The sequence below is a fragment of the Phyllopteryx taeniolatus genome, chromosome 6 (genome assembly GCF_024500385.1).
Source record: "Phyllopteryx taeniolatus isolate TA_2022b chromosome 6, UOR_Ptae_1.2, whole genome shotgun sequence".
Lineage (NCBI taxonomy): Eukaryota > Metazoa > Chordata > Actinopteri > Syngnathiformes > Syngnathidae > Phyllopteryx > Phyllopteryx taeniolatus.
Window position 1 is genome coordinate 32255738 of NC_084507.1, and position 22939 is coordinate 32278676.

The window sequence follows — 22939 nt, forward strand, 5'->3', positions numbered from 1 at the left end:
TACCATACATATATTTATTGGAGTAAATTAATAATTTAGGGACTAATTCAGTAAAAAAGCAATAAACGGGGGCTCAGTTTATCCAATAAACAAAAAAAAAAGATTTGTAACATCAACATGTTGGCGTCATCCGTCAGCCATCTTGTCCAGGGCGTTGAGCGGCGCGAGGATGTTGCTCTTGTTGGTCTCCACGATGTTGCCGTTCTGGATCATCTCGTCCAGGATCACGTGCACCCGGTCCAGGTTGAACATGATCTGCCCGGTGAGTTGAGGAATACCACTTTTTTTGGGTGGGGTTTAGGTCACGTGACCAGGAAGGATACGTCCAGTTCGCTCTGTTGACGCAAAACAGGAAGTGGTAAACAAGCGCGCCACCTTCAGGTATTTATGATGTCATCTTTTCAACTCACCACACGGCTGAAGTATTTGTCCAGAACCTCCACGAAGTTCTGCACCAGCTCGTAGACGGACAACTCGTTCTGCGGGAGATGACGGGAAACGATCAGTCCGGCAAAATAATCACATTCGCGCTATCAAAAGTCCGCAATAATTTGATACATTTTCTTCCTGTAAAATTGGTTGCGCAAAATGTATTTGCAGTCATCTCATGGAATCAGTTGAGTGATTTACTGTAAATTAATATTCAGGTAAAGTTATCTCTTTCACACATGATTTGTTTTGATCAGTTATAGTATAAATAATTTTACAAAATTTCATTTAAAAAATGTCTTCCATATTTTGAATTTGAGAACTGGTTATGTGATTAGTTGTAAATATGAAAATAGTACAATACAGTTTTACCTACTGTATGAACTATTTGGTTTTAGTAAATATTTTTTAAACGATTTCATTTGTAAAAAAAAAAAATGTCATTACGTTTTTCCCCAAAATGTATTTAGTTTGATCATTGGTTATTATTTATTGTAAATATGAATTTAAAAAATGATCATTTTGTTTTATTAAATGCTCAATTATAATCATTTTAAAAATCAAAAATGTTTGTTACTAAAATTGTAAAAATGACATGCATTTATGTTTTATGTATTTAATTTCAAAATTGGTTTATTGTAAATTGTACATACTGAAAACAATGTCTGTTCTGTTCATTAAAAATGAGAAATTTAGTGGTTTGATTAACTTATTAAAATTTGATAAAATGAAAACTTTTTTTAAACTATTTGACACGCATTTAATATTGCTTTATGCCATCATCCACTCCTTAATTATGAATCCATGTATCATAAATAATACAATTGAAATATTTTTGGATTGCAATGCAGCATTTTCAAGGCGAAGACGACCCACCTCGTCGTGGGAGACGCCCACGGCGATGTAGAGAGCGGCGTACTGGCGGAAAACCACTTTCGAGTCGTCGTACTCCAGGAAGGAACACTAACAAAGACAGCCACGTTAAACACACATTGGAGACCGTCCTCCATAGTTCCAAAAATTGACCAGACCGTCTTCCCAAATGTGATTTGGCGTCACTCGACTGACGACCCACGCAGGAAGCGATGTGTCGCCGTCACCTGGTCTCTGTTGCGGCTCAGGCACACCCGGACCACGTCGGCCTCCAGCGCCGTCCTGCGGCGCATGTCGACCGCTCGGTAGTACCTGCTGAGTCGGGTCTGACCCTGGCGGTTGACCATCAGGACGAAGGTGATCATGCTCAACGCCGATTGGCTGGAACCGTCTGACCTTTCCTGTGACGTCACCTGTCAACTTCAAACAGGAAGTGATTTTTTTTTAGGGTTTTGATATTTTCCTTGTTACTTTATATACATGTTTGAGTGGAATTTGGCTAGTTCTACTTTTGTATTTTTTTGTCGAGTTTAGAAATAAAAAGTAGGACATTTACGCAATGCTAATGCTAATTTACAGGTCCACCTGAATGTGATCAAAACATCCTCAGTAATAATAATTAACAACAGTTTGGCTCATTGATTTGACAAACGCTGTCAACTTACGGTCAGTTGGTAGCTTACAGCGGCTACATTAGCTTCGTCAGACGACTCGGTGGCGGTTTGGGGGCGACAGTCGACCTCGTACCGCGTTGTTTTTGGGGTGCCCTAAAATAAAGACATTCCGTAGTTTGTACGAAGTATCAGGATTGATTTGAGAGCAAAGGATTGGGTCAAAACGCGGATTGTGTGTAGCCGAAGCCTGAGCGCGCGCCCGCGGTGCATTCAAGGACAGCAAATAGTGGGTCGTTTGGCCATTCATTCTCATCGCGTTCGCTTCATTGAAGAGGCGTTCAAGTCCGTGTGAACGACTGGAAAGCAAGTGGCAAAAATCTATTGATGAAATACAATCGAGCTTTCGAGCTTGGCATGAGCTCATTATTAGCAGCGTTGAAGTTTGGCACCCCTGAAATTTGAGATATTAGTAGTAGTCAAAGAATTGGAAAAGGTCCATTTGTGTTCACGTGTGCCTTGCACTTTATATAAACGTCCCACAAATAAGGTCAATTTTTGCTATTTCTAGCGCTCCCTTTGGGTTGCTGGTTTACTTTAGGGAAAGAAAAAAAACCATGTGGTTAATGTGTATGTAGGGGTGCTGCTGTATCAAAATCAGTTGTCTTTCCTCCGAAATGAGTAAGATTACAATGTTTGTTTGATGAATACATTCCTTTTTTCTTTTTTTTGCTGTAGCACAAAAAAACGTTGAAATTGATCTTGTTTGGTGAGGGGTTATTGCCAACGAAAGTAAGGTTGTAGGTGGTGGCTGTTCTGTGCGCGAATTTACGTCGCTAACCACAGGATTGAAACCTTTCAATTGTAAATGTTTACACTTCAATCGCCAGACAGACAGACAGACGCATGTCGATTCCCCGTGTGTTCTGTTCAGTGTGCTCGGCTCTGTGATATCCGTTTTTCGCCTCATGTCCTGAACGCGGCTCGATGGCTGCGAGGTCCCTTCCCGGCATGCACCGCGGCAGGCTCCTCTCGGTTGCGGGAAGGCTCGCTCAGTAATGCAGTAATGGCGGCGGGTTAGTTCCACACACTCAGCAGCTCCGTCATCGGCCGCACTCACCTCACCGCAGTCCCCCGGGGGGGGGAGCAGCGAGCCGAGCCCGGGTGGACCCGCGGGATCTAGCCAGAGACGCAGCGGACACGGCTTTCCCTCTCTTCGGCGGACACATTCGAACGAGTCCGACATGGAGGAGCACCCCGGCGGAGGAGCCGCCGGACCTCCGCCGCTGCCCCAGCAGCAGCCGCTCCAGCTGGGGGGAGCCGGAGGAGCTCACCCGGCCATCGGCGGCGGCGCAGGAGGACCGGGGACGCTGCTGGGGCCGCAGCAGAACGACGAGCTGCCGCGGCCCCAGCAGCAGTACACCGTCCCGGGCATCCTGCACTACATCCAGCACGAGTGGGCCCGCTTCGAGATGGAGCGGGCCCACTGGGAGGTGGAGCGGGCCGAGCTGCAGGTGAGCCTCGGTGGGGACGGACGGGAGATCATGTCAACATCCTCGCTAATAATAGACGTGACACTACTGTTACTGACGTGACGACACTCACAAAGTAGGTCAAGCAGCATTTGAGCCTTTAAGACAAATACTACGGAAGTATCAATTGGATGTGCGCTATTTCTTGACTATATGAGGCAGTGCCTCGCGGGTGACGGACAGACCACGAATAACAACACTTTCCACGTGTTCAAAATAATACACAGCACACGGCGGGGTCGATAACTCCAAAGTAAAATGATGATTCTTTTTCAAGCTTCATTTGCTCGAGGGCTAAAGCTAAGCTAACGTGAGAGGCGCTGGGTCACCGTCGGACATGAGCCGCGGTAGCCGTTAGCATGATTTCACCTCTCTCAACACAATCGTGTGCGTCCAACACTTCAACTTGTGACCTTTCGGGATGAAGGTCGATCAGTTTCAACCGAGAGACGTGAATATCGCGGTGCTCTGTCCGCGAATTTGCACACGCCAAACCATTTTGGTTGGTCACGCTAGCTTGAGGCTAGGCTAGCCTAGCCTAGCCGGGCAACAGCTGGGCCTGTGTGACATGTATAACATTACTACCCACCTACGTACGGTATGAGTAATGATCATTGAAAAATTACCACTTATTACTCTAATATTAAACGTCTTTTGACCCTTTTGATTGAGTGATGCATAGTTATTTACTATTTTTAATCCATGTATTATAAACAGACTCCTTGGTTCACTTTATTGACATTTTTGATATGGTGGACTTTGTAGGTAACTTAAAATTAGGGTTGGGCATCGTGTGAGTTTGAGCAAATCCGGTTCCTCAGTTCGATTCTGGCTCCAAACGATACTCGATTCCGATTCTTTTAGGGGGCTGGGTCAAAAAAGTTTCCATGGTTTAAATTAAGGGTGTTCAAATTATGAACATCCATTTTCTTAGCAGCCCGCAGCATAAACTAAAACGAAGATTTGACTCAGGGTTCTCTATAACCAGAATCATTATCAAACCTGTGAACTCTAAAAAGCAATGCGTGTGGAACTAACCCAGTTGGCTTAGTATTTATTAGACTTTACACTGATCTGATCGGCCAATAATTAGCATTTTATGCTGATCGGCTTTAATGTCATAATTCGCCGATCCTATCAGTGACGTCATTGGAAAAAAAAATCGGCAAAAAACATTTACTCCGCGTTGCCATCGTGTACAGTATATTTAAATCCAAAAGCTAGTTTACGTTTAGCCTTGTCGCGTGTCTTTTGACGTAGTACTGTAAATATCTGACAGCCAATGAAGTTATTTAAAAAAAAAAAAAAAAAACATATCAGCGGTGTGCGACAGACAACACGTAATGCGTGGCTCAGACTACAAGACAAATTGGTCTTTCACGATCGCACTCTGTCAGACTACTGCAATACAATCTTGTATTCCGATACCAGCGCATCCCGTCTTTTACGATCACAGGGCTTCATCTTATCAACTCATACGCCACCGTATACACTCGTTACCATGGTGATGACAACAACACCGGATCGAGCCGCGTGTATTATAAGAACAAAATGAGGAAAAACGTGTGGTGGTGGTCACCGGTGCTCAGTAGGGGACTTTAATTCAACGATTGCTTGAGGTATGTTCACGTACTTTGAATACGATACGGCTCGCAAGCAGGCAACAAAACGTTATGTAGCCAAGCAAGCTAGTGTTAGCACTAACGGTTGTACGTAAACATGCCGGCGTTCTGTCGAATCATGCTGTAAAGTTTCAGTGTGTGTGAAGTACTTTAATTACAATAAAGTAATTTAATTCAATAAGTTAGCACCAATTATTTCTGTCATGTTGTGATGTTGATTTGAACTAAAATTATGTCAGTGGCCAATCCTTGAATGCCCCCTAGAAGTCATTCATGATGTAACTTTTGTCTAAAATGCTAGAGAATAAATTTGAAGATACTCAGGATACAGTACACAAGTATATACAATAAATGAACAAGTCATGTAAATCGACACATTGCTCCCTCTTGTGATCGGATCGGGTGATTGTCTTTTTAAACTTGGTGATGGGCCCCAAAAATCCTCATCGTCTAAAGCCTAATTTTAAGGATGTAGCCTTCTCTCTGGTAGGGTACGCACTGGAGCGCGGCATTTTGGTACAAAAGGTAACTAACTTCACACGACACCGGTGAAAACAAAAGTAAATCTCGACTGCATGAAGAAGAGTCATGAATGGAACCAAATGCTGTGTAAATCGTTGATTCCTTCACCTACCCACCGATGATGAACAAGGTCGGTGTTTGTGACACTGTGAGACAACATTTATGTGAATTTTGTCCTAATTCGTTGTGATGTATAGTTGCTAGTATGAGCTTTGAAGTTTTAGCTCAACGTTAAGCTTGTAATGCAACTCCTCTGTACTTTCTTTCCAGTATGGTAAAATAATTAATATTTTATTTTTGCACTGAGGCGACTGGTTATTTATTTGAATCAAAAGTTAAGACACTTTTGTTCACCGCCATTGGGCACAAGCACGACTTCGCAGGCGTTCCTCTTCGTTGGTTTTCACCACTTTCTTCTTCGGGGTCGGCGGACCTTAGGCATCAAAACTGGGAACGGAAATGTTTTAATATGAACGATTCGGGAGAACCGGAATGTTAGTTCCGGTTCCAATCGGTTCTCGATTCTCAATGCCCAACCCTACTTAAAAATCCTGATGGTAGTGATTAGGAAATAATGAATGATTCCTAACGCCGCCAGTTATTTAGTGAGATTCCGTTGGCTATGGTAGCTCTTATTTGATGAATCGTTTCAGCCCAAGCATCAACTATATACAGTGGAACCTGGATTTAACGGATATCGAAAGGAACCAAACATCTGTAACATCCATCCATCCATTTTCCGTATTGCTTATCGTCCTGATGGGTCGCCCAGCTGACTGGGCGAGAGGCGGGGTACACGCTGAACTGGTCGCCAGCCAATCGCAGGACACATATAAACAAGCAGCCATAAAACTCCACACAGGCGAGGCCGGATTTGAACCTGCAACCTCAGAACTGTGAGGCAGATGTGCTAACTCGTGTGAATGATTATTTGTCTATATGTTCCCTGCGATTGGCTCGCGACCAGTTCAGGGTGTACCCCGCCACTGGTTAGCTGAGATAGGCATTGAGGAGAAGCGGTACAGAAAATGGATGGATGGCGCGTTCTCCAATTATGATGCTACATACCCTGTTAACATTATTGCTACTTTCAAATGTGCATCATTTTTCAGAACAATACAGAATAACTAGTTTTGCCATTTTACCAACCACCTGAATAATGATTGTTGTTGCTGGTGGCTTCACTGCTAGCAGTGGCTAACTGCTTATGCTGCTTATGCTAGTAACAGAGAGTGACAGGCTGTACTGACTGAAGTCACATTTTTGCATTCCACATTATCACTTGGGTGGTGGTGGTACTTCAAATGAACAAACAGTGTTGCCCGTTTTTGAGGGCGCTCAAATACCTTGCGCATCGGCTCGCTATAATGGCATTTCCCCATGTCGCTTTGGAGACGCTGCGACACAAACGGCGAGGGCTAAGTCGGCGTCTCGGTCCCACTACGCGACTTCTGTTTACTCCCGCGACTTGCAAATGGAAGTGGAGCGGAAAAAGGATATCTCTGATTGGCTGTTGTCACGCACATTCCCGACATGTTAGATCGAGGTAATACGCACACAGCTGATAACCGAGATTGGCATTATTAGGAATCCCATGCACTTTCCTTGGAGGGCGCGCTCTGCGCCAATATTACTGGCTCCAGGACACACGCCGCTGCATTTCTGTTTGTGTATGCGGGCACAAAGATTCACTCGCCACGTGGCGTGTTAGCCCTCTGAGATTCACTCACCGAATCGATGATTAAGTCGCATTTGGCGCCTGGCGAGTGTTAATTTCAGACCCTGGTCTGGACATGTGTTCAAAAATAGTTTCCAGTAGTCACTTAAACCGGCGTTGACAAAGTCTTTTAGTTCCAGAATTGGCCACTGTTGTGCACAGGCGCTGTGGTGCAATATATCGGAGAGAAAGGGGGACGCGTATTTCTGGGTCTCACACCATATGACTAGAGCCAACCAACAGACGGGCCCGTAAGTGGGGGCAATGTTGAATGTGGCGACATTTCCAGCCAATGCATTGAAGTGGCGGTCGTGATGGCAGGAGTCCTATCTATTGTGGCATAGAGCTTTGCGCAGAGAGAGCGCACATGGCTGCGCCGTTAACTTGTTAACGCTGTTAAGAAGAATTCGACTCCCAAATCTCTGGAGTCTGGAACATGCTGTTTTTGGTAGAGGAACTTTTTTTTTTTTTTTTTTGTCAAGGCATTTGTCTATGGCAACGTATTTGGAACTAGTAAGCACACTAATTCCTCGCGGCTCATGAAAGCAACCCGCCTCGACATGCCGCTAGTCACTATGACAACAAGCACACCAGGGTGGTAAGTTTGGATCAAATTTAAAACTTTTCAAACAGTTTAAGCTTGTTCGATATTTATTCATAATAACTTTGTACTGTACTGGGTGTTTTAGGCCAAGAAAAAAGTACAAAACAATATAATAGACAATTGGCTATAACAGATGACCCCCTCCCCCCCTCCCCATCAGTCTGTTAAATGGAGGTTCCACTGTAGTCTACTATATAAAAATTGTGACATAGTGATTCGGGAGACTGCCTTCGCAATCATTCACTCATTCTCTCCTCCCTCAACCTCATTCAGATTAAAAATCTTGTTTACAAGATCACATTTTTTTTCCTACAGTGGAGTCTCGGGCTGAAACGATGAATCGAGTAACGGCTAATTCGGAAACTCTCCCGCACATTGTCTTGATAATTGGACAGCGCCGACACGTGTGACGGGTGGCCGGCGCTCACTTCCTCTGGCTGTTTCCCCCCGTCGCCATGGCTACCGGCGCATCTCTGCTTTGCCTCTCGATCCACCTGTTGCTCTGGACACCCCCTGTGTGTGTGTGGATAAAATAGTATGTTTATAAATAGCTACCATTAGTGTCGTCTTTCAGGAGCAGCTGCTGTCAGACTGACGTGTGTGTGATGATCATCAGCTCTGTGTGTGTGTGTGTGTGTGTTTTTTTTTTTTTCAGGCAAGGATAGCGTTCCTCCAGGGTGAGAGGAAAGGTCAAGAGAACTTAAAGAATGACTTGGTCAGAAGAATCAAGATGTTGGAGTACGCTCTCAAACAAGAGAGGTGTGTGTGTGTGTGTGTGTGTGTCTGTGTGTGGGTAGGCTTGTCATGATAATTACTGTATCGACTTATCGTTTGATAAATTAAATGGACACGATAGTTTTTCTAGACTTGATAAGTTGTCGTTGTTGTGGCAAGCCGACAGTTTGACGGCTGCGTCATTAGCCGCTAGCGGGGTCATGGAACCCCGAAGACCGGGACACGCTTGGCGGTGTTGGCTGCGTCCAATATTCCGCAGTCGTGCGCCACGTGCAGTGTGTAAATTCACACAACATAGACAGTTAACTGAACGTTGTGTTCGCTAGATCGGGAGGTAATGAGCTAGCCTGTGAGCTAACGAGTTAAGGAACTAAAGGGCTCGCTTCACTGTGGCGATGTTTCAAACGGATTGTTGTGTTCGCTAGCTCGTCAGATAACAAGCTAGCCTATGAGCTAATGAGTTAAAGTTCAGATGACAAAGATGTTATGGGGTCTGTTAAAATGGATTTTAGCTTTGTTTATATGATATGTAATACATAACTTCCAGCAGGTTTTCAACCATCGTTTGGGTAAAAATGAGTTTTTTCTGACTCCTATTGAGCCCTCCCCGAACATCCCCGAAGCTCAAGACACCGGTTACTCGAGCCACCACGAGGGCTTCCAGAAGTGACAAACAGGGCACGCTACACACTAAACGCAATGGCGAGCAAAGTGTTGGAATATGAGGAGGAGGATTTCGACGTAGCCCTGTCGCCCAACTGCACTTGGGATCGTCAAACTGTACATGTTTGAGTCGATCACAATAGAAGTCCCTGTGTTTGCGGTTCCCGCGTCTGTGGGGGGCGGGACTTTCTTCACGCCTTCCCGATCTCGGGGGTGGGGGGAACCGCTGGGGTGACCTCCCGGGGACCATTGGTGGTGTGATGGCGACTCGCCATGTTCCGTGGCTGCCAGCTGACACCTGGTAGGGGTCAGGAGGGGGTGGGTGTCGGACCGGGTTTCAGCACGTCCGTGCTGGGTGAGGCATTGGGACCCTGCGGCCTCTGCCGGGTGGCCAGTTGTCAGGGCACCTCGGTGGGGCCGGCGGACCGCCCCGGGTCCCTCGGTGTGGGACGTGTCCCGTCCGCCCGGCTGCTCTCGGGCGGACCCCTGGGCCCGATCCCGCCACTCGATTGATCGGGCGGGGTCCTCGGCCCCCGCGGTGCGGCCACAGCCATTACAGGACGCTTCTGTCAGTCTTCGTGCATGCGAACCGGTGTCAGTTCACTTGCACGTGTCCGCAGACGCACACCCCTGGGACTCCTTCACTGGGTGTGGGGCCACGCACTTATTGCGACAAATAACTCATGAATATGTGACTCGCTTGTATATCCCCTCACTCACACTCTCGTCCTGCAGACTTTTCTCATTGACATAGTCACTCCCACCACACTTAAGTTGTACAGTCGGGTTCACGACTGCACGGGTCCTGCATGCTTCTGCTCCTGTCCTGTTCGTCCCTCACAGGGTGGAGCGCTACAGCCCCATCCGACACTCGTCTAATGTTTCATTGTTGTACATGTGTCATGATTTACTTTTCTCATCTTATTTACAATTAGTAAATTAGTGTCTTTTGTCTTGGTTTCTCTCTCTCCTCGAGAAACTTTGCTCTGATCGATTCTGATTCTCAATAAACATCAATTATAATCCGAAGAAACCACAGCGGAAGCTTTGAAACTCCACTGTGACACAGTCAAATTGTTTCGGCATAAAAGGGCTCCAGCTCCTCCATTGTGCTTGACCTCACCGCCGAACAGGACCAACCAAAAAAAAAAAAAGGAATGGAAGGCTTCATGTAAACCAGGCTCGCCTTGTCGCTCTTTATTCCTTATTTCAGACCCACGAGGGTCTATCGCCACCGAGTCAAGAAAAACAATTGAATAGAGAAGCAGGACAGGAAATTGGAATAATAATAATAACAATACTGATGAAAAAGCAAAAAATAATAATTATTATTATTCATGATTTGAGAGGCATTCAAAAAAGCAACGTCATCATTTATGGTGATAGCTTTTGGGAAAATATATTGTCTTCAAAAAATGATCATGACATGCCTGTGTGTGTCCGTGTGCGTGTTGTAGCCTGATTAGCATTCTGCGCTAGTAGCATTGCAGTGGCGTTGCACTGTGGGTAAACTGTGTGTGTTGGTGTTCCTCAGGGCCAAGTATCACAAGTTGAACTATGGGACGGAGTTGAACCAAGGCGACTTGAAGCTGCCCAGCTTTGAGCCAGGTGAAATCACTCGGGCCCCGCCCCCTCGCTTTCCGCTTGGCGGGGTTATGTTGCCTTTCATTCAGATGTTAACTGTGTGTGTGTGTGTGTGTGTTGGGTCTATGCACGTGTGTCTGTGTACGCTTGTGCGTGTTTGTTGTCTCTGTACGTGTCTGCATGTGTGTGTTTCTTGCATCTCCGTGCGTGCGTGTTTGTGTACATTTGTGTGTCTGTGCACACGTGCGTCTGTAAATGTGCGTGTGTGTTTCTTTGTTGTGTGTGTGTGTGTGTGTTGTGTCATGTCGCTACACGCGTGTGTGTGTTGTGTTGTGTTGTGTTCCAGACGCCAAAGACTCAGAAGTGTCGGCGCTTCCCGCCAACAGTCAGCTGACGTGGAAACAAGGACGGCAGCTCCTGAGACAGTACGGCGACATCGTGGTGACATCATCTGGCGGCGACAGGAAGTGCTCACCCCTGTGTGTGCGTGTGCGCGCGTGTGCCTAGGTACCTCCAGGAAGTGGGCTACACGGACACCATCTTGGACGTGCGCACGCAGCGGGTGCGCTCGCTGCTGGGCTTGAACGCGTCGGAGCAGAACGGCTCGCTGGACAAGAAGAAGAAGAACCTGCAGCAGCTCATCAACGGCAACGACGCCAAGCGGTAACCCACGGCGACGCGGGAAGGGGACCGCCACGACCAGAACGCTTACTGCGTGCGTGCGTGTGTGCGTGCAGGGGTCCGGGTGACGTTCTGGAGACGTTCAACTTCCTGGAGAACGCCGACGACAGCGACGAAGATGAGGATGAGGACGGAGAGCTGATGGATGACATCAGCGATGACGTCAGACATCCGCAAAAACCCAAGAACAAGGTCCACAACAGCGCTCGTCTTCAACATCCTGATCTTCCTCTTCATCGTCCTCAACCTCCCGATTGTTGTCCTCTCCTTCCTCCTTTTTCATTTCCTCCTCACCATCTTCTGCCTCGGTCCATCACGCTTCATCGTCCTTCCCCTTCCTCCTCCATCTTCCACCCTTCTTCCTCCTCATCCTTAGCTTCATCTTCCTCCTCTTTTTTTCCCCTCCTCTTCACCTTTATCTTCTTTCTCCTTGTTCTCTTCATTTTCCTCCTCTTCATCCTCATCTTTCTGCTCCTCCATCATATTCCTTATCGTCGTCTTCCTCGTACTACTTACTCCTCTTCCTCTTCCCCTTCGTCGTTCTCATCTTCCTCCTGTTCCCCTTTTCCTCTTCTTCATCTTCTTGTTTGTCCTTCTCATCACCTCCTGTTCCTCTGCTAATCTTCATCTCGGTCTTCTTCCCCAGGTGGGCAACGAGGGTCTGGCGTCCGAGGAGGACGACGCGGATACGGAGGAGGCGCTGAAGGAGTTTGACTTCTTGGTGACAGCGGAGGATGGCGAAGGCGCCGGCGAGGCGCGGAGTTCCGGGGACGGGACCGAGTGGGGTGAGATCGAGAAGCGTTCCGTCTCCCCCGATCGGACATCGGCGCTAACGCTAACCTGTTTTGTCACGAGTAGCCGAGCCGCTCCCGTTCGCGCCCGGGGGGGGGAAGAACTTCCTGATGGGCGGGGCCGACCGCGTGCTGGAGAGCGTGTTGGGATTGGGCGATCTGGCCGACCTCACCGTCACCAACGATGACGTCGACTTCAACTATGACGTGAGTGGGAAGGAGGAAGGAGTGTGCACAGTAGCAAGTGTAGTGACGGCGAGCGGGGAAGCGTAGCGATTAGCGGAGGACCCGTCGACGTCCAATGCGCAGAGGCGCTCATGAAGCCGTTCGAGCAGCGAATCGGCGCTTTGTGCCTTCGTTGTTGTTGAGAAGGGAGTTAACCCCGAGGAGGACGACCTCGGCCCTGGAGAAGGCGTCTCCCGACCGCGGTCACGTGACTGCTTCGTATAAAGAAACTCAAATACAAATAAAGTAAGATGCTGAACTTCCCATTACTGCTGAGAGTGTGAAAAAAGGCACACACAAACACAGACGGGCGCTATGCGCTAGCTAAGCTGAATCACTACGGCGCTGGGACAAAATGGCGGACGGGGCACGGGCGTCGTAGGTCGAGGACTTCCTGTGTCTATAGAGATATATATTATACCGACTGTTTGGCTAGATGTCGGCCTTAACCAACGAGTGATTGAGTCAACACAAGTAACCGTACAGCGTGTTTACCATCACGCTCCTTAACATGGCCGCTGACTGACCCCCCCCATTCCTCCCCCGCACACAGCTGTTGTCTAATCAGGAGTCGTCGTTCCGGAAGACGTGGAACCCCAAGTACACGCTGCGAAGCCACTTTGACGGCGTGCGGGCGCTCGCCTTCCACCCGGCGGAGCCGTGCCTGCTCACCGTGTCCGAGGACCACACGCTCAAGCTGTGGAACCTCACCAAGACCGTCGCAGCCAAAAAGTACATCGAGCACACGTCATTCATGACCACTAATAGCTCTGGAACCACACAAATCTGTTTAGGAAGCATTATTATATATATATCATTTGATGCTGCATGATGACAAATATTTCCAAATGCGTAAACAATTTTTAGAGGCTTTATCTGACAACAAAAATCGTCTTACGAAGCGCTATGACGTCAAACATTCTTTTACAATGCCTGATGACAAACACCATTTTAGGACGTTATAACAAACCTCATTGTACGACGGCGTTATTACACCAAACGTCGTTTCACAACTCGTTGTTACGACGAACATTTTACGATGCGCTCTCGTCTATGACGCAAATCCTTCAACGACGTCATCACGCCACGCGTCGGCGTGATTCCACGACACAATGCGAAACGGCAGCTTATGCCGACGTATCCTTTCACGGTGCGTCGTTGCAACAAACTGAATGTCGTTTCATCAAACATCGGAGTGAAAACATTTCATGACACGTTACACCCAACATCAATTTACGATATCTTCGCACGACTACCATTACTTATTAACTAGTCGTCGTGTTCAACATCATTTCACGAAACATCGCCGCATCAAATATACATAAAACATTTTATGAGGCGTTGTTGCACATTAAGATAAAGCGTTACATCAAACGTCCATTCACGAGCCGTCGCGTTCAACGTGAGTACGCGACGCACCCTGGAAAGAAAGGTGATTGGTTGTGGTATGTCATGTGACTTCTCTTTGTTTGAGCAGAAGTGCCTCGTTGGATGTGGAGCCGGTCTACACGTTCAGAGCTCACGTGTACGTTTGGCGACGCACGTCGATGTCACGGCGCCTTTGCTGCCGCCTAAACTCAGTGCGTCTCCCTCTAGTGGCCCCGTGCTGTCGCTGGCCGTGACTTCCGGCGGCGAGCAGTGCTTCAGCGGCGGCGTGGATGCCACCATACAGTGGTGGAACGTTCCCGGCTCCAACGTGGACCCCTACGACACGTACGGTACGCGCGAAGCCGACCTCGCTCGTCTTATTGTTTTGCCGCCGAGTTTTCACGAGGAGCCGGTCACGTGCTGCTGGTCAAATTCCACATTTGAACGGCATCGCGACATCGCAGATGATCAAAATGCCGCGTTGTATCACGTGACCGTTCCCAACAGAAACGGGAAGTTTAGGGAACGTCGAAATAAGTTGACTTCGATAGGTTATAGCGCATTTTCGATGCACTTTAACTCAACTCACAGGTTCAACGACTTTCTCCGGTTTTGGTCACAAAAATCGCTAGCTCAAAGCTAACACAATGAATGATAAACACCATTGACAAGCTAACGAAAATTAGCATGGAACTGTTTGCACACAAACAACTATCTGGAATGTATTCTGTGAAAGACGATTTCCAATAACGTATTCGATTGGGACTTCTTTCTTTGTTCCTCATTGCGTGCACCACACTGCCCCCCAGAGGATCATTTGTATGTACTGGTTATTTGTCCTGGTTTTCGTTCTCCATTTTCTGTCGCGCTTCTCCTCACGTGGGTGGCGGGCGTGCCGGACCCTCAACCGGTCGCCGGCCAGTCGCAGGGCACATAGAAACAAACAACCGTTCGCACTCGCGTTCACGCCGACGGGCAATTTCGTTTCTTTTTATTTCATTTCATTTATTCAAATGCAGAATATGCTTCTGTTTACATTAAGCAGTAGTTATTGAAACATATTTTTGATACCAAATAATTTTTCAGGATTTTCTAATATCGTTACTTATTTGATTCCATTGGAGTGCCTTCTTATTTTTAAAGCTAGCTTATGTAACCACTGGTTAATCATAAACGGGTCCGTTGTTCTCATACTTTACTAATACTGATTATTATTGTCTGTCCGAGTAATATCACTCCATCAAGCCTTTTCGAACCTTCCGTAAGTCAAGTATGAAGGATTATTTCTGATATTCGATCAGATGGATGTCGGTGAAGCGAACGTGTCCAAATTGTGTCGAGGAAGTAATACAGTTTTTGGGTATCGAATAAAATACGTGCATTCGGTGAAGCGGGTCCAGACACCCGAAAACAGGACCGGCACGTTTTATGGAGATGAACGCTTTGGGCGCCCGATGGCGCCGAGTCGTGCCGGTGTGGTTCCGAAACGAGCGGCAGAGGAAGTTCCGACAAAATCAGAAATGGTGTTCAGGGATGACAGTTTGTGCTACTTTATGGTTGTAACCGTCAATTCCTCGTGTTTTTTTCACCGGCGACGGCGGGAAGCTGACTTTCTTTTCCCGCTCTTAGACGCCAGCGCGCTGGCCGGCACGTGGACGGGGCACACGGACGCCGTGTGGGGTTTAGCGTACAGCGGCATCAAGAACCGCCTCCTCTCCTGCTCGGCCGACGGGACGATCAAACTGTGGAACCCGCGGGAGGAGAACCCCTGCATCAGCACTTTCAACACCGCCGCAGGTGAGCCGCCGAGCTCGCCGCCCCCTACGAGTACGACACGGTCGAGTTATGCGCACGCGCGCGCGTGTTTGTGTGTAGAACACGGCGTTCCCACGTCGGTGGACTTCAACGGCTGCGACCCCGCCCGCGTGGCGGCGGCGTTCGACAGCGGCGACGTGGTGGTCTACGACTTGGAGACGTCCCAGAATGCACTGGTGCTCAAGGGCCAGGGCGAAGGAAGTAAGTGCGCACACGCTCAACGAAGAGTCCACAACACGTCACGTCAAAAGTCACTTGGCGACACGTCGTCACGATGCCACGTGGCGTCACTTTTGCCAGAACATCAGTCGACGGGTCGTGACGAGCGTTATTTTGCGACGTGTCAAAACGGCAAGCAGTTCACGATACGCTTTTTTTTTTTTTTTTTTTTTTATAAACGCCAAACATCAGTTCATGATGGGTTGTGTCAAGCATAAATTCAGAACGTGGCAAAAATCTGCTCCCGTCGCGTTGGCAACGTGTGCCACGAGACCGATCCGATTCATTTCTACATACACGGGTCGCGATTCGATTTAAAAAAAAAAAAAAAAAAAGATATCTTTCAGTCTGGGAGCGTTCGGATTATTCGATACGATTTGGAGCCTCATTACACCCTTAAATGTAACTTCCCGGCGCGCGCGCGCACAAAGCGGCCGTTTGTCTCCTGATGCCACGTTGTGTCTGGCGTGCAGGCCGTCCGGGCTGCCATCACATCTACAAGGTGGCGAGCCATCCCACGCTGCCCGTCACCATCACGGCGCACGAGGACAGAAACATCAAGTTCTTTGACAACAAGTCAGGTAACGCGCGGCTTCTCCAGGTGCGTGCGTGCGTGCGTGCCCGCCTATATATACACAGTGGGTACAGAAAGTATTCAGATCCCCTTAAATGTTTTACTCCTTTGCCGCCATTTTTTTTTTGCTAACATCATTTGAGTTCATTTTCTTCCTCATGAATGCACACACAGCAGCCATATTGGCAGGAAACAAAGGAATTGTTGACATTTTGGCTGATTTATTAAAAAAGTGAAATATCACACAGCCAGAAGTATTCCGCCCAGTATTTGTCCATTTCTTCTGCTCATCCTTGAGATGGTTCTCCACCTTCATTGGAGTCCAGCTGTGTTTGATGATCCTGATTGGACTTGATTAGGAAAGCAGCCACGCCCCCTGTCTATAGAAGGCCTTACAGCTCGCAGTGCATGTCCGAGCAAATGAGAATCATGAGGTCGAAGGAACTGCCAGAAGAGCTCAGAGACAGAATTGTGGCAAGGCGCAGATCTGGCCAAGGTCACAAAATAACTTCAGGTTCTTAAGAGCACAGTGGCCTCCGTAATCCTGAAATGGAAGAATGTGGAAAGAAAATGAACTTCAATGATTTTAGCAAATGGCTGCAATATAAAAAAGAGTGAAAAATTGAAGGGGGTCTGAATACTTTCCGTACCCACTGGACATGTGACTCTGTGTGCATGTTGTGTGTGTACGTGCATGTTTGTTTGTGTATACATGGTTTGTGTGAATGGTTATGCATATTTGTGTGTCACACACACGGTTTGGAATACGCGTGTGTGTGTGCGCGCGCGCGCAGGTAAGGTGATCCACACCATGGTGGCCCACCTGGACGCCGTGACCAGCCTGGCGGTGGATCCAAACGGGATCTACTTGATGTCTGGAAGTAAGTGCGCCTGTCCCTTTAAAAGCGGTCGCGGCTCCGAGTTGAAGGCGCGGGACCTCCGATTGATTGAAGGCTGTCGTTGCCGTGGTTACAGGTCACGACTGCTCGCTGCGCTTGTGGAATCTTGACTCCAAGACGTGCGTGCAGGAGATTACGGCGCACCGCAAGAAGAGCGACGAGGCCATCTACGACGTGACCTTTCACCCCTCCAAGGCCTACATCGCCTCGGCCGGCGCCGACGCCCTCGCCAGGGTCTACGTGTAGGGCGACCCTCGCGTGTAGAGACGTGACGCCGAACGGCCGCCGCTCGCGCCTCGGGCAGCTGACCGATGACATCATCAGTCCACCTGACACTAAAGCCCCTCCTCCTACGCCACCCGTCCCGCCGATCGGCCGCTTATCCAAATGGCGTCCGATCCCGTCGCTAGGCGGTCCTCAGGCTCTCTCCGCCGACGGCGGCGAGGTTTCTTCACCAAAGCTTCCCGGAACACGACGGCGAATAAAACGTACAGACCAGATCGATCGGGACAGGATTCGGGACTGCCGCCGGCCAAGCGGAACGTTTTTCGACATCCGCGCGATGACATCGCAGCAGCGTTTGATCTGATCGGTGGCGACGGGACTTCGGACCGCAGTCGTGTGATCCCGCCAATCGCGGCTCTCCGTTCAGTTGCCGACGTCACGAGTGCGCGCAGGGTTTTCAAATATTTTCAAAGCATCTCCGTTCTGTTCCTGAAGCGAACGATTCTGATCGGTCGGGACGGGATTCAGAACCGCCGTCACGCGCAGCCGGCCAATCGCACGTCTCTGTTGAGTCGCTCAGGAGTCGGTGTGACGCTGTCACGATTGGACTTGATTGATTTGGGACTCAGGACTTTAGCGGCCAATCACAAGTCTCCATTCGGTCACCGATATCACAAGTATTTGATGGATTTTTGACGTTTTAAAAAACAATCTTTTTCCTCATCTACTTCCTGTTTTTGTGACGACGTCATGGCAACTGTCAGTCAACATCCAGGAAATAACTGCCAACTCATTGATATTTTATTTATTTGATTTTATTTTTCCAACGAGCCCCTCCGCCCCCCCCTGCCGATCGGTTGACCGCATAGCATCCGCCTTGGGGGGCGGAGCCACGTCGTTCACTGCCGCCATTCTCACGCTTCGATGTCCTTATTAGGCAGTCAAGACTCCAGGAGGAGATGTCCAATCAGAAGCCACCCTGGAGCCCACGCTGCCTCCCGATTGGCTTGTATTTTGTTTTAACTTGAGGGATTGCTGGTGTGGCGAGCAGCACGTTTACCACGTGACGCGTTATTACTTCCTGTTGGTGTCCTGCATGATTACCACAATTAAAGTATTTTTTCTAGTCTTCCAACTGGCATTTGTTTTCATTGCGAGGACGTCGCACCGCCACAGTAAAGGCCCGCCTCGTCACACGTTACACGAGCGAGTTTTTGACGACGCGGTCGGCCGAGCCCTCGACGGCGACGAGGGCGCGCCCTCCTCCGAGCGTCACGCCGTCCAGGCGCCGGCGGAGCAGATCCCTGAGCTGACGGTTGTCTCGACGCAGCTCCCTGCCGCGTTCGGTGAGCGCGTCTCGCTGCAGCAGGGCCCGGTTGAGGCGGCGAGTCAGCTGATGAACTTCTGGAAATGTCTGCACACGCAAAAGGTCACAACGTCCTGAATCGGGACTTAATTGACGTAACGAGCCGTGAATTGGTTTTAGACGTCATGTCGTAAACTTGAGTTTGAACATCGTGACACGTTTTTACATCAATTTTAAGTTTGCAAAACGTCAAATTTAAGTTCAAAACGCGTTAAGGTTTGACACGCCGTTTTGTCCGACACGCCACGACACGCAAACTGTTCATGATGCGGGATTACGTACGCAGCGTGATGTATAAAATCAGTTCGCTTCGAGTTGTTCCAGCTTAAGTTTCACGTGTTGTGTCAAAAATGAGTTCATGACACATTGTTGCGTAAAACCCTTGACGGCAGAGGCGTGACACATCAAGACGTAAAATTGCTTGTCGTTTGCCGCACCGGCGCGTCGTCATGCTTGGACGATGTGTGATGTGGTGTCGTGACCTGATTTTGGACGGCACGTCAGATCTTGAACAACTCACTCGTCGTGAATGATGTTGAATACGTCAGAAACTAATATTTGGCGTCACGACATGTCATGACCAGATGTTTTGATGTAACGGCGTGTCAAACCTTGAATCAGACACAGCGAGGCGTTGAGATCTGATGTTGGAAGTCATGTTGCGTTTGGAATTTAAGTGAGTTCATGACACATTACGTCAAATTGAAGTTGAAGATTTGATGCGTGGTTTTGTCAAACATCAGCTCGTGACGGCAAACGGCAGTTCACAACAGCAAATGACGTACGTCGTCAGTTCACGGTTTACGGCAAATTGAAGTTCATGACGCATTATGTCATCAAAATGTCTTCCATCGCCACGCTGCCGAACGTCAGTTCATGACGTCAACTTTCAGTCGTCACGATCACTTTAAGGACACAGAAATGCTCGGCGCTGCGGCAAACATTTCGTGACCGTATGTGTCGCCACGACGACCCCGCAACGGGCTAAACTTCGGACCTTGGGCGGTCGCGCCGCTCCCGGCTGCTCGTCTTCGCCACCGTGTGGCCAAGAAGACGTCGCGCGTTGTATCTTGCTGCAGACGGAGGCGGCCTGCAAAACCTTCTCGCCCTGCGGACAAAACGTACGTCAGCGACGCGGCGTCGCTCTCCGTAACCACGGCGACCAGAGCCGGGCCGGCCCACCTTTGCGACGACCGTCCGCAGCTTCCGCGCGGCGGCGTCCGTTCGGAGGGCCAGGACGGACAGACGCTTCCTGGACGCCTGGCGAGCTTCGCTCAGGTCGTCACGGAGACGGTGAGTCTTCGCCGTCACGTCTGTGCTCGCCGCCGCCAGCGCGTGCTCCTCGGACGCCGTTTCAGTCTGGAACGCGCTCAGCTTCGCACGCAGCGCCGTGACGGCGGCCTGGCGGGGAGACGAGATGGCGGTTCGGGATGGGTCACGTGACTACGTGGAGATCCCCGCTACCGAACGCTCGCCACGCGCCACCTGCAGCCTCCGCACTCTCGCCACGTCCTTGCCGGTGTCGTCGAGCAGTCTTTGGTTCCCGGACATCAGAAGTCGGGCGGGGCTGCGCGCTCGTTCCGCTTCCCGCTTCTGGCACAGCTCGTCGTCGTCCGCGTCGCGCAGCGCCGCCACCTGGCCGGAGGCCACAACGACACGTGACCGGCCCGCCGCCAAGACGTGAAGTGCAAGCGGTCGGCGACGCACTCGTTCCCGCTGAGCGACGCGATGGGCCGCCACGATGTCGCCGTACACTGCGTGGACGTCACGCGCGACGAACGTGACGGCCGCGTCCTCCAGACTGCCGCGCTGCGACGCCATCTTGTTCCTGAATTAGCATGCATACCACTTTCTAGCACGTTTGCCCTGATTGGGCTCGCAGATTAGCTGCGGCCTTTCCCGGCCGACTTCGAATGAGTGGCGGCGTACACCCTGGACTGGTCGCCAGTCAACGGCAAGTCACATATGGATGAGAAACTGACTGGTCGCCATGCTACGTAATGTTAATGCGAGAGGAAAACCACACACGGCGTCGCCGACCTCTCTTCCGCCGCGAAGCCTCGGCAGACGTCTCGCAGATTTCCCTCCCAGCGGCGCCGCACCGACGCCGCGCGCTCGTCCAGCGAAGCCCGCAGACGCTCGACGTGATGAAGGTGAAGACGACGCACGCGGCAACACTGACGCTCCGCCTCCTCGAGGTCACCTGATAAGCTCTGTCACACAAACAGGAAGTGATGCATGCCGAGCCACGGTGTGGCGCTCATCTTCCTCCAGCGAGCACGCGAGCACCTTGATGACGTCATCCAGGCCGTCCAGCTGTCGCTCGAAGCTCTGTCTCGAGATGATGATGTCATCGCGCAGCCGTTGCGAGCGCGCCTGGCGGAGGATGACGCGCCAGGTCTGCTTGATCTTCGCCTGGTTGAGGCGGGAGTTGTGCTCCTCCTTCTGCACTTTGACCTGCCCGCACAGACACGCCCACTTCAGACCCTTGTGCAGAATTCGCCAGTTGTGACATCACTGTCCTCGCGAACATGACGTCATCATCGTCACGTTGAGCCTTACTGTTAGGAAGAGTGTGAGAAGCTCCTCCCTCTTCCTGTTCACTTCCGCTTGTTGTTCTTTGGCTCGGCGACGTCGCAGCAGAAGCTCCTCCCCTTCCTCCTCCGACGCCCCGCCTCCTTTCTTCCCCTTCCTCGGCATCTTCCTCTTCCTCACTCTTGTTACGCAACCAATTCCTAAATCTTTTTTTTAGTTGAATCATGCTAACATGAGCTAAGCTAACACGGTGGACGGCCATTTCATTAGGTACACCATCTCATGACATCCAATCAGAAAGTAAGTACAGTAAGATTGGAAAAGATTCAACTTTATTATTATTACATTTCCCAAGTACAAAGCAACAAAATACAGATCGTGCGTACAAGCACTAATAGCATATTCGACAACATTGAGATGTATGAAAATATAGAGAATATGATATGTGATCCTGTGCTGTATGTACAGTCAAATTACTAGAAAATATACGAAGCAAAAGATGAAATATACTGAAAATACATGTTTCAGTATCATCTTTATTACTGTGCATGTTGAGAAGTTGTCTTTAAAGGTTCTCATTTTGAGCCTCGTGATGTCATTCGAACGTGTGCTTTTGGTGTACCTAATGAAGTGGCCGCAGTGTGATACAAGATTTGCAACTTGCAGTCAAATATCAAAATAATGAAGAAACGTTTTTTTTTTTTTTTTTTTACAATTGTGTGGAAAACAAATGCGCGTGATCGTCAGCTTACCTCGTCCACGCGCTCCGGCTTGCAATGTTTGCGTCTCGTTTCCATGGTGACCACCGAGCACACCATCCGCCATCTTGGTGCGACTTTATCCTCGTTACCGAGCAACCACAATAAAATATTTTTTTACTTCCGGTCCGCTGACACACTTTGGGGCAAAATATACACTTTTTTTTTTATTTTTTAAACACATTAGCAATGTGTACACTGTATTTATGATCAATTTGTTATCGTCATAAAAAAACTAAAAATAAAATTTTAATACATTTTGAAGTGACCACAACCGTAGTTTATAACGTTATTATTATTATTATTATTGTTATTATGTGCTACGTGATTATTTTTGACATTCATGATTTATTTGCTGAAGATCGTATTTATATTTATATTTCCATCCATCCATCCATTTTCCTTTCCCGGCTATGTTCGGGCGGGAGGCGGGAGGCGGGAGGCGGGAAGCGGGACGCGGCAGGCGGGACGCGGGAGGCGGGACGCGGCAGGCGGGACACGGGAGGCGGGGTGCGCCCTCAACCGGTCGCCAGCCAATCGCAGTTGTTGTTTATATTTGTACTTTTGAAATGATTCCTGAGTGTGAGCGTG

The 22939-nt window shown here is 49.1% G+C and overlaps 3 protein-coding genes across 5 annotated transcripts; 1 reads left to right on the forward strand and 2 right to left on the reverse strand.

Moving 5' to 3' along the window:
- Positions 1 to 3166, reverse strand: ap4s1 (adaptor related protein complex 4 subunit sigma 1). Its single transcript, XM_061775355.1, has 7 exons — positions 3034 to 3166; positions 1968 to 2069; positions 1530 to 1715; positions 1306 to 1392; positions 411 to 479; positions 324 to 335; positions 1 to 255 (listed from the first exon to the last, which is right to left on the reverse strand). The coding sequence occupies exons 1-7, from the start codon at positions 3157 to 3159 to the stop codon at positions 127 to 129; spliced, it is 711 nt and encodes a 236-aa protein (XP_061631339.1). The 5' UTR covers positions 3160 to 3166; the 3' UTR covers positions 1 to 126.
- Positions 3158 to 18824, forward strand: strn3 (striatin, calmodulin binding protein 3). 2 transcript variants are annotated; one of them, XM_061775347.1, is made up of 16 exons: positions 3158 to 3427; positions 8566 to 8669; positions 10843 to 10916; positions 11239 to 11317; positions 11400 to 11555; positions 11630 to 11765; positions 12220 to 12358; positions 12432 to 12571; positions 13143 to 13321; positions 14067 to 14114; positions 14186 to 14307; positions 15587 to 15754; positions 15833 to 15973; positions 16465 to 16572; positions 17360 to 17446; positions 17541 to 18824. In XM_061775347.1, the coding sequence occupies exons 1-16, from the start codon at positions 3158 to 3160 to the stop codon at positions 17708 to 17710; spliced, it is 2121 nt and encodes a 706-aa protein (XP_061631331.1). In that variant the 3' UTR covers positions 17711 to 18824. The 2 variants fall into 2 exon arrangements, with proteins under 2 accessions (XP_061631331.1, XP_061631330.1); XM_061775346.1 differs by having other exon boundaries at positions 15587 to 15973.
- On the reverse strand, positions 18487 to 22883 carry ccdc65 (coiled-coil domain containing 65). Of its 2 annotated transcripts, XM_061775354.1 has the most exons (9): positions 22343 to 22883; positions 21618 to 21796; positions 21345 to 21512; positions 21096 to 21268; positions 20763 to 20883; positions 20541 to 20690; positions 20238 to 20456; positions 20053 to 20163; positions 18487 to 19103 (listed from the first exon to the last, which is right to left on the reverse strand). In XM_061775354.1, the coding sequence occupies exons 1-9, from the start codon at positions 22413 to 22415 to the stop codon at positions 18888 to 18890; spliced, it is 1410 nt and encodes a 469-aa protein (XP_061631338.1). In that variant the 5' UTR covers positions 22416 to 22883; the 3' UTR covers positions 18487 to 18887. The 2 variants fall into 2 exon arrangements, with proteins under 2 accessions (XP_061631338.1, XP_061631337.1); XM_061775353.1 differs by having other exon boundaries at positions 20541 to 20883.
- Positions 22884 to 22939: the final 56 nt, after the last annotated feature.

Excerpts from the sequence above, each read along its gene's own strand:
- ccdc65 (XM_061775353.1), bottom strand. The coding sequence starts at position 22,415 with ATGGCGGATGGTGTGCTCGGTGGTCACCATGGAAACGAGACGCAAACA. Across the intron at positions 20,164-20,237 it reads TGCGGACGGTCGTCGCAAAG|GGCGAGAAGGTTTTGCAGGC; the intron begins GTGGGCCGGCCC and ends TTTTGTCCGCAG. Across the intron at positions 19,104-20,052 it reads GAGCGGCGCGACCGCCCAAG|ACATTTCCAGAAGTTCATCA; the intron begins GTCCGAAGTTTA and ends TTGCGTGTGCAG.
- strn3 (XM_061775346.1), top strand. The coding sequence starts at position 3,158 with ATGGAGGAGCACCCCGGCGGAGGAGCCGCCGGACCTCCGCCGCTGCCC. Across the intron at positions 14,115-14,185 it reads TACACGTTCAGAGCTCACGT|TGGCCCCGTGCTGTCGCTGG; the intron begins GTACGTTTGGCG and ends GTCTCCCTCTAG. Across the intron at positions 16,573-17,359 it reads GTTCTTTGACAACAAGTCAG|GTAAGGTGATCCACACCATG; the intron begins GTAACGCGCGGC and ends GCGCGCGCGCAG.
- ap4s1 (XM_061775355.1), bottom strand. The coding sequence starts at position 3,159 with ATGTCGGACTCGTTCGAATGTGTCCGCCGAAGAGAGGGAAAGCCGTGT. Across the intron at positions 2,070-3,033 it reads CCCCGGGGGACTGCGGTGAG|GGCACCCCAAAAACAACGCG; the intron begins GTGAGTGCGGCC and ends TCTTTATTTTAG. Across the intron at positions 480-1,305 it reads TGGGCGTCTCCCACGACGAG|AACGAGTTGTCCGTCTACGA; the intron begins GTGGGTCGTCTT and ends CATCTCCCGCAG.